A 12,022-nucleotide genomic window follows, 5' to 3' on the forward strand; every position below is an offset into this window, starting at 1 on the left:
AATGAATGTGATAATGGAATTGTGCGAGAAATTAAAACATTTTCGAGTGGAGATAAATATGTATGTGAAAGTTCCACAGATTTATTAGATTTGTTCCCCGGCTTAATATATTTCGTAGCAACGTTAATTCGGTGGTAGCTTATGCAAAATCATAAAATACTCGGGTTCTATTACACAGAATTGATGTAAATTATGAGATGTGATTGTAGTCAGTACTTTGCTATCAGGGAATTCCGTATCCCTTAATATGTAAGTAACTCCCTATCTCTCGATGCAATAAATGTGACTGGAATAAAAGGGTGACTTAGAGGGGGGTCCCCTTCGAAGGGTGGTTTCAAACTCTGGGGCAAAAAACGTGGGGTAGGGGACGATGTTGGAGCAACGTTTTCTGCCCGGTGGTTCGAACCACGAAGCGACACAATTCGAGTTTCCAATTCCAGAGGAGTATAAAAGGACTGCGTCAGCCCGTGGGAACCTCAGTTCAGTTTCAGTGCGTCGTCTCGTCGTGTGAGTGACATGGACACCTGTGAAGTGTGAGTTCTGCAAAAAAAGGATCTGCACTGCAGCAAATTAATTGGAACTATTTAAAAAAGGTAACTAAAAAAATATTTATCTCTTTAAATACACGGTAATTATAGTTGTTTCATAATTATAAAATTTAGGGCATTAAGTTTTGAGGTAGAAAGTTGGATTTAGTAAGAATTTTTAAGTGCTTCATATACATATATATAGTTAGTGCACACTTTGCGATACATTATTTTTTATTTATTTTTTAATGCTAGAGATTTACGCAAAATTCAGTAACTTGAAAATTGTACTGTCTCTTCCTTCTCGTATGTACAAAACGGTGTGAGAAGGGCAGGGAAGGGAAGGGAAATACGTATGTTGTATGAAATTGAATTGCGTGAGGGATTGCGTACGATCAGGTCGGAATATTATTGCATTGTGTTGTAAATCCTGTACTGTGCAACATTGTCCACGTAACGCAGTTAATGACTAGGGAAATGAAAAGTGAAATGCAATCTAAAAATAGAAAAGGGAAAATCACGCACGGAAATTGGGAAGGATGGAAAAACGACCCTTCATGCGAACAGTCATTCCCCTGCCCTGCACAAGGCTTAATCGAATGCCGTAAATAAAAAGTCACAGAATTATTTGCAAGATAGAACGGAATCATGTACGTAGTTGACTCATACATCGTAATGAACTTTATCAGTTTTATCCAATTTCTTGAATTTACAACATTGATTGCGTTTACTGTAAAAGAATTTAATTATTGGAATTTCAAACTTTTGGAGTGTTGCATTGTACACTATTTACGATGCAGGTCGAGGTCTTCTCTTGGTTGTTTTGTAATAAAAAGACACCGAGACCGAGGAACAAGTGAGAGAAGAGATTACAGGTTTAAAACTGTCCAGTAGTAAAAAAAACATGGTTGTTTATAGCTGTAAGAAAGGATCTTTGTGGACAAGTTTTCTAAAAGTGCTACCTTCTCCTTCTGTTTGAAACCAGATTTTTTTTGTCTACGTGAGTAAATTGAGACTGGAGGGATCCAGCATACATATGTATGTATATAAGCAACATATACCTATGCTTAGGATTAGTAACACTTGCTACTTCTTCAATTCACTTGTGAGAATTGACCCAACCTTGAATATAACCGTTGTGTATTGAATGTTGAAGTGGTAACAAAAAATGTACCATTTTAAGTACCCATGCCCTAAATAGAAGAATAGCAGAAGAACATCTTGCATTTCAAAAAACAACCCTCAAAGAATTAGTATGCAACCCTCGACTCCTACATGTTCCTGTTCGAAAACCATGTCAAACTATCAACCTTGATCAGTAGCTCGACCATATTTTTTCATATAATATGCATTTTAGGCAGTGTTGGTAGCATAATTTTGTACTTTTACAAGAAGGTCTGCTGAGCCACGATCTCAAATCTTCTATATATAGTCAAGGTTCGAACATTTTTACACTGAATCTGTGCCGTGCCGTTTACATACTAGTTCATCATGCGTTTGATATAAATTGTTGAGACTGCTGTGTTCCCGCCTCATTTTATCTTATCTTTGCCATTCTTTACTTAAATATTCTAAAACCTCGTTTAAAAATAGCCATTGGAGCTCTGACTCTACTACGACTTGCACATGCCATTTTTTGTGATCCGGCAAAGTATTCAGTGAGTTTTTTAGTCTGCACATCTTGAGATCGGATTTATTGGTTACAAAGTTCATATTTAATTCTGCAAGTTTCAAGGTAGTTTATCGAACTGGTGAATAAAATGCTTACAACTATTTAGTTGGCAAGTATTCAGCTAAAATAGAATAGTTTTTTCTAGTATGAATGGTTTAATTGTGTCTTGTCTCATAAAAAATATTTTTTTAAAACATTTTTATCGCAACTTTGTAAAGTGACTGCTTATCCCTCCCACCGTATCACATTCATGTTGGAGACAGGAAATACAACGGCCAACAATTCAGTTAGCACGTTCAACGGCGATATGCAAAGTCTCACCAGTACACACACACGATAAATGAGATTAGGAAGTTGAAAAAATGAGACGAGTTGAGTAAGTAAAATCGATCGTCTCTAGTGCAGTTCACAGTTTTACAGTTTCATTTCGCCTCACTTGTGGTTGGTTGATTTTATTAGTGGAAATGTAAGACCAGTTTTACCAAATTACAATAACAGCCTGGAAATTATGCTGCATAATACGTAGCCTAATAATATCTTCACTTGTTAACTTTGCATTAAATTTTTAAATGTAAGTATGTAAATTCAATAGTTTTTATTATCAGTTTAAATATCAATCTTTCATTCAAATTTTTCCATCAACGTCGTCCTTGTAGAAACATTTTGATAAGAAAATGCAGAATATGCAAATTAATTTCTCAGCTTGCATATTTACAGATATTTGTTTAATAAATTAAAATAGCGTCCAGTTTTATGTCAAGTTGAAATTATTCGTTTGCTCTGCTGTTTGCTCTACACTTTGAACTTTTGTATTTCATGTGGACCACTCACTCCTAAATGAATGAAGGAATGAATTAATTGATCGATTTAGATAAATAGATGTTGCTGTCTTGTCGGCGGTTGTGGTTATAATTTATAATCTGAGTTTGAGCGTGTCCGAACGTCAAATGTGAATTTATTGAATTCCTGCATGTTTTTGGGAGAATTTGAATGGTAGCATTCTTCGGGGTCAGCTTCATGTTATCTCCTCACAAATTACTTTGGTTGGTCATTTGTATTATATGTAAATGATTGTGGAGTATATAAGGAAGTCTTTAAAGCGATGAGTTCCAGTCTCAATTTCAGCGTTCCGAAAATTTTTCTCGAGTTGAGAATGTTGTCTCACATTCCCACAGATAGCCAGCCAGGCGACGGATTGTCAGTATTTGAGCTGAAAATAGAGGCGTAGATAGTAGAAGAATTTGATAGATTTTATACATTCATCATCTTCATATTTACTAAAATTCTTCAATAATCTTGCTCTGTTGAAAAGTCAAGATAGCAAAATTTTTGAAATTTTTCTGACGGGTATATACATATTTAGTACGGAAATATGAAAATGACACGACCTTACGATTAGTCGACCTGAGACTGCCATAAATTTTGTCCATAAAATTGTGAAGGAAAGCCTTCCACATGTTATCAGACACAGAAGTGTTCCGTTTGTTCCGTAGCTGTGAAAAATATAGAGTAAAATTAAATAGAGCAAACAAACATTAGCTGCTCAGGGCCGTCTTTAACTTTAAAATGTTTATCTTTCTCTAGGATTTTGTGCAAGCAATGAGCAACAGAAGCTAGCCGCCATGCACCTGCCAAAACGACCCCATGTGAAAACTTCAACGTTTATTGGGAAAAGATGGCTATGATCTTGTAGTTTAAATTGCTTACGTCGTCCACTCACTTTCACCTTCATTTTTGGAATCGCTGCAAAAATGGTTTTCGTAAGTCACTTTTCGCTTGAAACGTTCTTTAACTAGACGTCTAACGTTCAAACCGTACTAATGTTTTTCTGTACATTTTTCAGAAAAGGAAACTCGTCACCTTTAACCCATCCCCCGAATCCTGGGCCGACAGACAGCCCAACCTTGAAAAGAAGACGGGCTTCTCGAAACCGACAAATCATGTCACCCGGTCAATGTCTCAGGGGACGACCCTGAGGATTGACAGTCCGCCTGATATCCACCTGTTTTACGAAATCTATGAAAAGAACAACCGTCCAAACAAGATTTGGTACAAGTTGATGGGGTCCACAGAACTTCCTGATTTCACCGAATACAAGGACGATGTGACCAGTGTTGAATTCAATGGCTACATTTTCAACATCAAGACGGCGATGGAGGTCACGAGAAGGCTGGTTAGTTGTAGCGAGGTCATCTTCGTTTTGGGCGAGAAGGAACAGCGTATTCTACCCGGTAACGTGGAGGAGGAGAAGGGTCTCGTGGATACCAACCCAGCTCTCCATGTGACCAGTTTGGAGATCAAATTTCCCAGTAGGGGGCCAGGGGACCCCAAAAACTTTGGGGCTTTTGTTCAAACTCAAATTAAGGTAATACTGCGTCAAGCAATCTGCAATTATCCCAACTTGGAGAAGATAACGTTGAACGTGCCTTACGAGGAGGAAATTCATCAACTTTTACGAAGATATCTGCACGAGTGGAAGAATTTAAAGTACAATTATGACATCCGGATAATGAATGAGACCATCCTCCTAGCCGAAATTTCCGAAAAAATTCCCTCACAACGGAAAAAGCAAACGAGTGTTCGACTCGAAAGCACTGTACTACAAGCTGCTCCAGTTTCCAGTGACGTTACAACTATTGATAAACAAAGGCCTGACAAGTCGAATAATTCGATTGCGACGCGTGGGCCACAATTTTGTCCGGTACCGATTATTATCCCGCTTGAAAAAACGGCTACCGTAGTGCAAAAATCAATTCTGAAAAAAACAAAAAGTCAAGTTGAATTGGACACGGATGCGATACAACAATCCAGTGAAAACGAAAGTCAGTTCGAGGACGATGAAGAAATGGATCTGGAGAAAACCAGTCATTCTGCGCTAGTAAAAGCTGATAACGTAAGTTTTTGCGATATGCATAAATAACTTTACCCAAATTTTTACATAAATCAAGTCGAGGATAATTAATAACTTTTGTACAATTTTTGTTGCCTGCAGATAAAATCTCATCCCCATCGGCCACACCATTACGTCGATCGGAAGAGGAAGCACACAAGTCGTGAACATCACGCGAGAAAACCGTACCGACAACGAGAAAATCAAAATTACTCCTCGTATGAAAATCAAGATCATCATACAACAAAGAGGAGATTTAAAGATAGAAATGCGGACGATGACCCACAACATTACAACAACAACAGAAATTATTCATCAGTACCGCACGATTATGGTAACAAGTCCTCCTCGGGAGGACGTGGATATGAGACGTGCACATCGTACCAACGTATGAGTCGCAGGGATCAGGAGAAAAGAAATACGGTATGATAAGCTAATAGTATACAAATTTGCAATGTATATTCTTGTGACAATGAATAACCATAATTCAACTCAATTTGCATATTTCTGTAGACCCCCCATGCTGCCATTGACCAGTGGAATGACAGTGATAACGATCAGGAAGGATATCCTGCTTATCACGATGGGAAAAGGAGGAGATATTCAGAAGGATCTGACGGACACGAGGACAGCACCAGTTATAATCACAACGATGATTATAATGAGGATTACGATGAGGATGAGGATGTGAGGAACGATGACATAAAGCCAGACATCAAACTACTGCCTTGCAATAACCCAGCATGGACCAACAACAAATGGCAAGAGTTTCTATCGACCTTTTCCAGACGAGATTCTTCTGACCCAAAAGTTGAATTCATTGCTGAAGAAATCGTCATTCCGGTGGATGCCTTTGGCAATCTATTGTTTCACCAAGTGACCAGAAGGTCACTTTATCCTGCTCAGGTAGAAGAGAAAATGAATAAATTGATAGATTAGATTGTATTGAGTAGATTATAGATCCTACTTTGAGAGATGGATGTTTGTATTTTCTAGTCGTATGTAACGGTGTTGAATATATTATATAGAAGAATGTATATCTTAGATATGAAGCGCATTATTTAATAGCTACATATACATATTTGGTTAGTTTTTGTACGCTTTGTATAACATGTAAGAATACATTTTAAAACTTTATGAGGTATAATGACATGTTAATAAATTCTAAAACACACATAACTGAACATTTACAACCTTTTACACCTTTGTGTTTTTGCATAAATTTGCATCACCAAAAATCGGGACACAAATGCAAACATTTATTTCTTGCTGTTGTACAGACGGCCATAAACTGGACAACACTTCATATCGAAAATTACAAAAATATATCATATGCATCTGCATAAGACATGTTCTCACATCAGTCAAATTCATAAAAACACATCTCACATATATTCTTAAACACTACAAGCTAATGTAAACGACATGTTCCAAAGGTACGTTTTCCAATTGAATCTCTCCCGCAATGGTAGTATTTGTGGTGGGTGGAACAATGATGGGAACGGGGATAGAAGTCGTGTGAGCGATGGTATCAGGGACGGTGGTACTTGTGACGGATTCAACAGCTTTGATGAGCACCGTGTCACTGGTCGTGGTCATTATCGTTACTTTTTCAACCATTTGTTCGTTGGTGGTAGTGGAGTCCACTTCTTTGGGATCTCTTCCATGTACATTTCTCACGTGTTGACGAAGGTTATCTTTCCTATATGAAAAAGATTTCATATTCAAATAATAAAACCTACACAACATGACAAGATTTAGCCCGAGCCAGTAACTTTTCTCTTATCTTAGGATTAGTAAGAGACTTTTACTCAATTTCGTGAATATGTAAGTGAAATCAGTTATTTTTTAGACATTTTCAAGTCCATCGGATAAACCGTTCGATCGCTGGCTCTGGCTAAAAATATATAATTCGGCAAAAATAAAAATTAATACCTAGTGAACTTTTTATCACAAATTTTACACAGATGTTTATTCACGGTTCCATGAGTTATGAGATGCGTATTCTGAATTAAAACACAGGACGAAATCAATATTATTTAACTCAATTTAATTAATATAAGTTAAGTAAGAAATCAATTACAATGATAATTCTCACTTACCAAATGTTTTTTATACTTGAAAGTCTTTTTACACGTTACGCAAGAGAAGGGACGTACTATGTTTTCTCTGTGATTGTTTTCATGATCGTTTAGGTGATGGAGACGTTTAAATCGCATTCCACAAATGGTGCAACAGTAATTTCTAGTATCACTGTGAGTTAGTGCATGATAAGCTAAGCCACGACGGTCAGTAAAAGCCTTCCCACAAATTTTGCACGAGAAAGGTTTTTCACCTGTATGTACCTACATTCATAAGACTTGCATTAATTAATGAATCATTTAAAATAGTTTTTCAACAAACATATTATATACCCTTAAATGCTGAGTGAATTGGTCTTCACGAGCAAATATTTTTCCACAAACTTTGCATGTAATAAGGTGTCGTTTACGCTTGGCTTTGATTCTCTTTTCCAATTGTGAGCTACTTGCATGTTCATTCCAATGAACATTGAACACGTCCGCCCGTCGAAACGACATGTTACATTTCGAGCACTTGTATGGCTCGTCAACTTTGGCGATAGCTACTCGATGAACCATTTCATGGTGTTGTTGCAAAGAACTTGGGTCGCTAAAGGTTTTTTCACACTTTAAACATGAGGGTAAATGCTGTTCTTCTTTATCGTCGCCATGTTCTTGTAGTTGATGGAGTGAAAGGGAAATTGACGAATCGAAATCTTCCTGGCAGCAAGGACATTTGTAGAATGAATGATCTTCTGTTATGTTTCCTGGGATCGTCCCTTCATCACCAATTACGTCGGGTAAGGATTGAACATTATTGGCGATTATTGCATTATTACGATGATCCCGCAAATGTCGACGTAATTCTCTAGGTCGTTTAAATGTATTTTCACAAATGTTGCAAGTGTAGGTAACTTTTTCGAATATGTATCGCCTCGTCTTCTTCCGAGTCTTTTTGCTGTTGGACGCGATGGAGCCTGCATTATTTTCAGAGTAATTAATTCAGGATTGACATGTTTAAAAATAATATTTACAAATGCATACCTTGGCCACCAATATTCGCGAGTTGGTTATCCATGTCGCTTTTGGACGGCACTTTTAGTTTCTTTGACTTTGGTTGCTTCCTTTTCTTTTGAGAGTGATCTATGTGAAAGAAATAAACAATTTTCACATCGTCATTAACTCATTAATTAGAATTCTTGTGATAAATATTACAGTCGTATTCGTCATCCGAACTTGAATTGGTATCCGAGTCATTCAAATCAGATAGAGACGCTAGAAAGTCCTCATCTGTGCTGCTGAGTTCATCATCATCTTCATCATCAAACCATTCTTCAGGTGGTTCCGGAGATGGTTCTGGTTTTCTTGGATTCTTTGGTTTCCTCCTCCCTTTCCGTCTCAATTGAACCATTTCTTCGTCCAGATTTTTTAATGTGATCTTAATAAATGAACCCTCTTTTGCTAACGCCATAAACTCTTGGAATGTTGAATACAATGATGATAAAAGATTGATACAAGTATCACAAAACAATACATGTTCTTCACTACTGACGCCGTCACGAGAATTATTGGTGGGTATTCGAAAAACGGAATAAAGTGCTTCCAGTATTGAGAGGTCTGACGTTTCCATTCTGATTCGTGACAACTTTGCATCCGTCTCGTCAAATATTAGTAGACAATTTGCACACCTGTCATTGGGAAAGACTTCTTCTCCCAAGTTTTCTTCATTGATGTCTGGATCGTCACGACATTCATCTTTTACTAATGCTGTTTCTTGGCTTGCGTCAATTTGGTTGTCTTTGTTAAATTCCTGGTTGTCATCAGTCGTAGTGGATGGTAAATCCATCTTGGTATGAGACAAGAGTTGTTTCTGAATGATCTTCTGGACATTTTTAGACGCAGCACGTTTTTTTAATTTAACTGCGGCAGCAATACTTTGAGGGAATACTGTTTGCTTGTTTTGAGGCGTTTTCTTCGCCGATGATGCATCCGGAGGATCGGTGTCAATTCCTATAATCATTTCTTCAGATGACTGATTTTGTTGTGCTCTAGTGTTCAGGATCTCCACTTTTGGAAGCACGACCTTCTTGTTCTCGTAAATATCTTTGTTTTCAACGACCAAGACTTCCATTGCGATGGCTCCAATTTCTGTCATGATCGTGTCATAAACTTGGCGTTGACCTTCGACCTGCCCTAGTCCGTCGCCCCCACTTGCGGCAGATTTGGCTTGCTGCCCTTCTTCCTTCATGTCTATAAAAGATAATAATTAGGATTGACCTATTGAAAATTTCAAACCGAGGCAATAAATATAAATATTCGCAAAAAAAACTTACCAGTTTGTTTAAATTCTTTCAAAAGTAGCCTGACTTTCACTTCACAGCGTAATATTCTTAAGAATCTAAATCTTAATTACGCTATTTATATAATTAAGATTTTTAACTTTACTACAACTAAATAAAATCAAATTGCGAATCTCATTTCACATTTTCGCCCAGCTGTAGTCCCGCTCTCATTACAATTCATTCATTCGTAGACACAAAACAAATCGTCTGGCATGTCACATGTGGCAAGTTCAATGTTGATTTTTTTAAATTGTCATTATAGTTAATTAATTACTCGCCAATTTCAACTAAAATTTATCGTAGGAAATCATCATCAGTATCACCATCGAAGTTTTGCAGTCTGTGTTACTAAAACTAAACAAATTGAAACTAAACGTTTGTTTTTTACATTGCCTATTTTAAATAATTTAAAAAGAAGTTGAAGCAATAAGAATCCATCATGGTAAGCACAAATAATTGTATCAGGGGGTGGATTTATTAGCTAATTACCAAATTGGTAGCCAATCCGTGGCCAGAAATTCACCAAAAAGATGAAATTAAAAAGCTATCCTCTAAATTAAATACTAGTTAACTAACTTGACAAATATATTATTATTTAGGGAGAACGTAAAGGAACCAACAAATACTACCCACCGGACTACGATCCGAAAAAGGGGGGCCTCAATGCCTTCCTTGGAACACATGCCCTTCGCGAAAGGGCGAGGAAACTCCACCTCGGAATCCTTATCATCCGTTTCGAAATGCCGTACAACATGTGGTGCGATGGTTGTAAGAATCACATCGGGATGGGGGTTAGGTAATAATGAATGACTTAATTATGATTAAATAAATGAACAGTGGAATTCACTCATTTGCCAATTAAATAGAGATAATAAATGACCGGATGGTCTGATTTTCAGATATAATGCAGAGAAAACCAAAATTGGAATGTATTATTCCACACCAGTTTACCAGTTTCGGATGAAGTGTCACCTGTGCGATAATTACATTGAGATGAAAACGGACCCAGGGGTACGGCACATTAATTAATTGAGCAATAAAGAATGAAGAACGTGCTTTACGATCAATTTTAAAATTGTTCATTACACAGAATTTGGACTATGTAATTGTAAGTGGAGGACGAAGGCAAGAAAATCGTTGGGATCCGACGGAAAATGGTCAGGTTGTTCCAGACGATAAGCGAGTTATTCGACAACTCGCGGACGATGCAATGTTCAAGTATGTTTACAAATACGTCTTTGCAAAATGGGAATTGTTAATGTCATGTTCGATGGTTTTCATCAATTAAGATTACAACATGGAGTGGATGACCAAAGCAAGTTGAAATCCGTGGCTCCGACGATAGGGAAACTGGAAGATTTACAAGAACGGATGAAGGATGATTACTCAGCGAATAAAGCATTGCGAGATATTTTTAGGGTAAGGCTAAAATTTTGTAATATTGATTTTTATTTGAACATAACTTCAATTTTGGGGTTTACTTTAGACGAGAAAGAAAGAAATCAAGGTTAGTGAAGACAAGGACAATGAGTTCTTGAGAAAACGGTCGCTAAACATCCCATTACTAGAGGAATCTGAAGAGGATGCTAAAATTGCGTCCCTCATTAGGCTACAGCCCTCCCAAAGTATGTCAAGCAATAAAGATATTTTTTATTGTTGCGTAATTACATATTTAACAATTAACCATAAACGATTCTCTTGTAGGCATCGAGGAAAGACAGAAAAGAAAACGCTTGGAAATAGATCAAAAGTGTAGCTTCCCCTTTCCACTCCCATCATCGGCTGAAACTGCGTCCACAAATGATTCATCCGAGACCAAAATTAAGACGGAGCCGGATGATCCACTCTTTCCTAGTTTCACCACCACAAAAGTAGACAATTTTAATCCCACCAGGGTGAAGCTGCTGGACAAGCAGAGATCAAGTCTTGGAATCAATCTTGTTCGAAGAATAAAGTCTGAAAATGTGTCAGTCCCATCCTCCCCTTCACCGTCTCAAAGCTCTTCAATGTCGTCGGATTCAGCATTATCACCTCCTCCAGTAACAACGTTAGAAAACGATAACGTTATCGTTCAGAATAATTTGAATAGTATCGTTGTTGATATCTCAAATGAACTTCCAACAAGTTTGACAAATGGTGCTGCGTCTGGAGGACTGTCCCTTATATCTTGTGATTATGGGTCAACTAGTAGCGAAGACGAGTGAAGTAAAATAGACTGAGTCACGACCAATTTAGTTTTTATATCAAAAACTTTAACTTTAGAAAATTAAATTTAAATTAGTGCAAATCCACCATGCGTTCAATAATAAGTTCAATTTCACAAACATTATGTACAGACGACATTCTTGTACACAGTCTTTTCATATTTCTCTTTTCTCATTTTGCTCTACAATTGCATTATCTGCTTCGTAGTCATAATTTGAAAAACGGTATTATTCTGTCAATGGTAACGAGTTTGAGGTGATGACATGATCACGACTTGGTCACATTTTCTTTATAGAAATTGCATATAGAACCATTCCGCTTCTTGC

The 12,022-nt window shown here is 37.2% G+C and overlaps 3 protein-coding genes across 6 annotated transcripts; 2 read left to right on the forward strand and 1 right to left on the reverse strand.

Annotated features, from left to right (window-relative positions):
- Positions 1-461: 461 nt before the first annotated feature.
- On the forward strand, positions 462-6,269 carry LOC110860487. 3 transcript variants are annotated; one of them, XM_022109536.2, is made up of 5 exons: positions 462-593; positions 3,784-3,959; positions 4,043-5,092; positions 5,192-5,512; positions 5,603-6,269. In XM_022109536.2, exons 2-5 carry the CDS (start codon positions 3,951-3,953, stop codon positions 6,026-6,028), a joined length of 1,806 nt encoding a protein of 601 aa, XP_021965228.1. In that variant the 5' UTR covers positions 462-593; positions 3,784-3,950; the 3' UTR covers positions 6,029-6,269. The 3 variants fall into 3 exon arrangements, with proteins under 3 accessions (XP_021965228.1, XP_021965227.1, XP_021965225.1); XM_022109535.2 differs by lacking the exon at positions 462-593 and adding an exon at positions 2,650-2,770; XM_022109533.2 differs by lacking the exon at positions 462-593 and adding an exon at positions 3,307-3,708.
- Positions 6,270-6,293: 24 nt separating this feature from the next.
- LOC110860486 (zinc finger protein 354A) lies at positions 6,294-9,636 on the reverse strand. The gene is made up of 7 exons (XM_022109532.2): positions 9,483-9,636; positions 8,365-9,399; positions 8,194-8,292; positions 7,504-8,126; positions 7,192-7,434; positions 7,025-7,095; positions 6,294-6,791 (listed from the first exon to the last, which is right to left on the reverse strand). Exons 2-7 carry the CDS (start codon positions 9,395-9,397, stop codon positions 6,494-6,496), a joined length of 2,367 nt encoding a protein of 788 aa, XP_021965224.1. The 5' UTR covers positions 9,398-9,399; positions 9,483-9,636; the 3' UTR covers positions 6,294-6,493.
- Positions 6,778-11,831, forward strand: LOC110860488 (coiled-coil domain-containing protein 130 homolog). 2 transcript variants are annotated; one of them, XM_022109538.2, is made up of 7 exons: positions 6,778-6,916; positions 10,091-10,287; positions 10,391-10,502; positions 10,582-10,709; positions 10,781-10,910; positions 10,978-11,116; positions 11,196-11,831. In XM_022109538.2, exons 2-7 carry the CDS (start codon positions 10,232-10,234, stop codon positions 11,693-11,695), a joined length of 1,065 nt encoding a protein of 354 aa, XP_021965230.1. In that variant the 5' UTR covers positions 6,778-6,916; positions 10,091-10,231; the 3' UTR covers positions 11,696-11,831. The 2 variants fall into 2 exon arrangements, with proteins under 2 accessions (XP_021965230.1, XP_021965229.1); XM_022109537.2 differs by lacking the exon at positions 6,778-6,916 and adding an exon at positions 9,690-9,933.
- Positions 11,832-12,022: the final 191 nt, after the last annotated feature.

This window comes from Folsomia candida, unplaced genomic scaffold (genome assembly GCF_002217175.1).
Source record: "Folsomia candida strain VU population unplaced genomic scaffold, ASM221717v1 Fcan01_Sc033, whole genome shotgun sequence".
In the NCBI taxonomy this organism is placed as follows: domain Eukaryota; kingdom Metazoa; phylum Arthropoda; class Collembola; order Entomobryomorpha; family Isotomidae; genus Folsomia; species Folsomia candida.

Excerpts from the sequence above, each read along its gene's own strand:
- LOC110860487 (XM_022109536.2), top strand. Across the intron at positions 5,093-5,191 it reads CGCTAGTAAAAGCTGATAAC|ATAAAATCTCATCCCCATCG; the intron begins GTAAGTTTTTGC and ends TGTTGCCTGCAG. Across the intron at positions 5,513-5,602 it reads ATCAGGAGAAAAGAAATACG|ACCCCCCATGCTGCCATTGA; the intron begins GTATGATAAGCT and ends ATATTTCTGTAG.
- LOC110860486 (XM_022109532.2), bottom strand. The coding sequence starts at position 9,397 with ATGAAGGAAGAAGGGCAGCAAGCCAAATCTGCCGCAAGTGGGGGCGAC. Across the intron at positions 7,096-7,191 it reads TCAAGTATAAAAAACATTTG|AATACGCATCTCATAACTCA; the intron begins GTAAGTGAGAAT and ends GTTTTAATTCAG. Across the intron at positions 6,792-7,024 it reads TGTGATAAAAAGTTCACTAG|GAAAGATAACCTTCGTCAAC; the intron begins GTATTAATTTTT and ends TTTTTCATATAG.
- LOC110860488 (XM_022109537.2), top strand. Across the intron at positions 10,503-10,581 it reads AGATGAAAACGGACCCAGGG|AATTTGGACTATGTAATTGT; the intron begins GTACGGCACATT and ends TTCATTACACAG. Across the intron at positions 10,911-10,977 it reads CATTGCGAGATATTTTTAGG|ACGAGAAAGAAAGAAATCAA; the intron begins GTAAGGCTAAAA and ends GGTTTACTTTAG.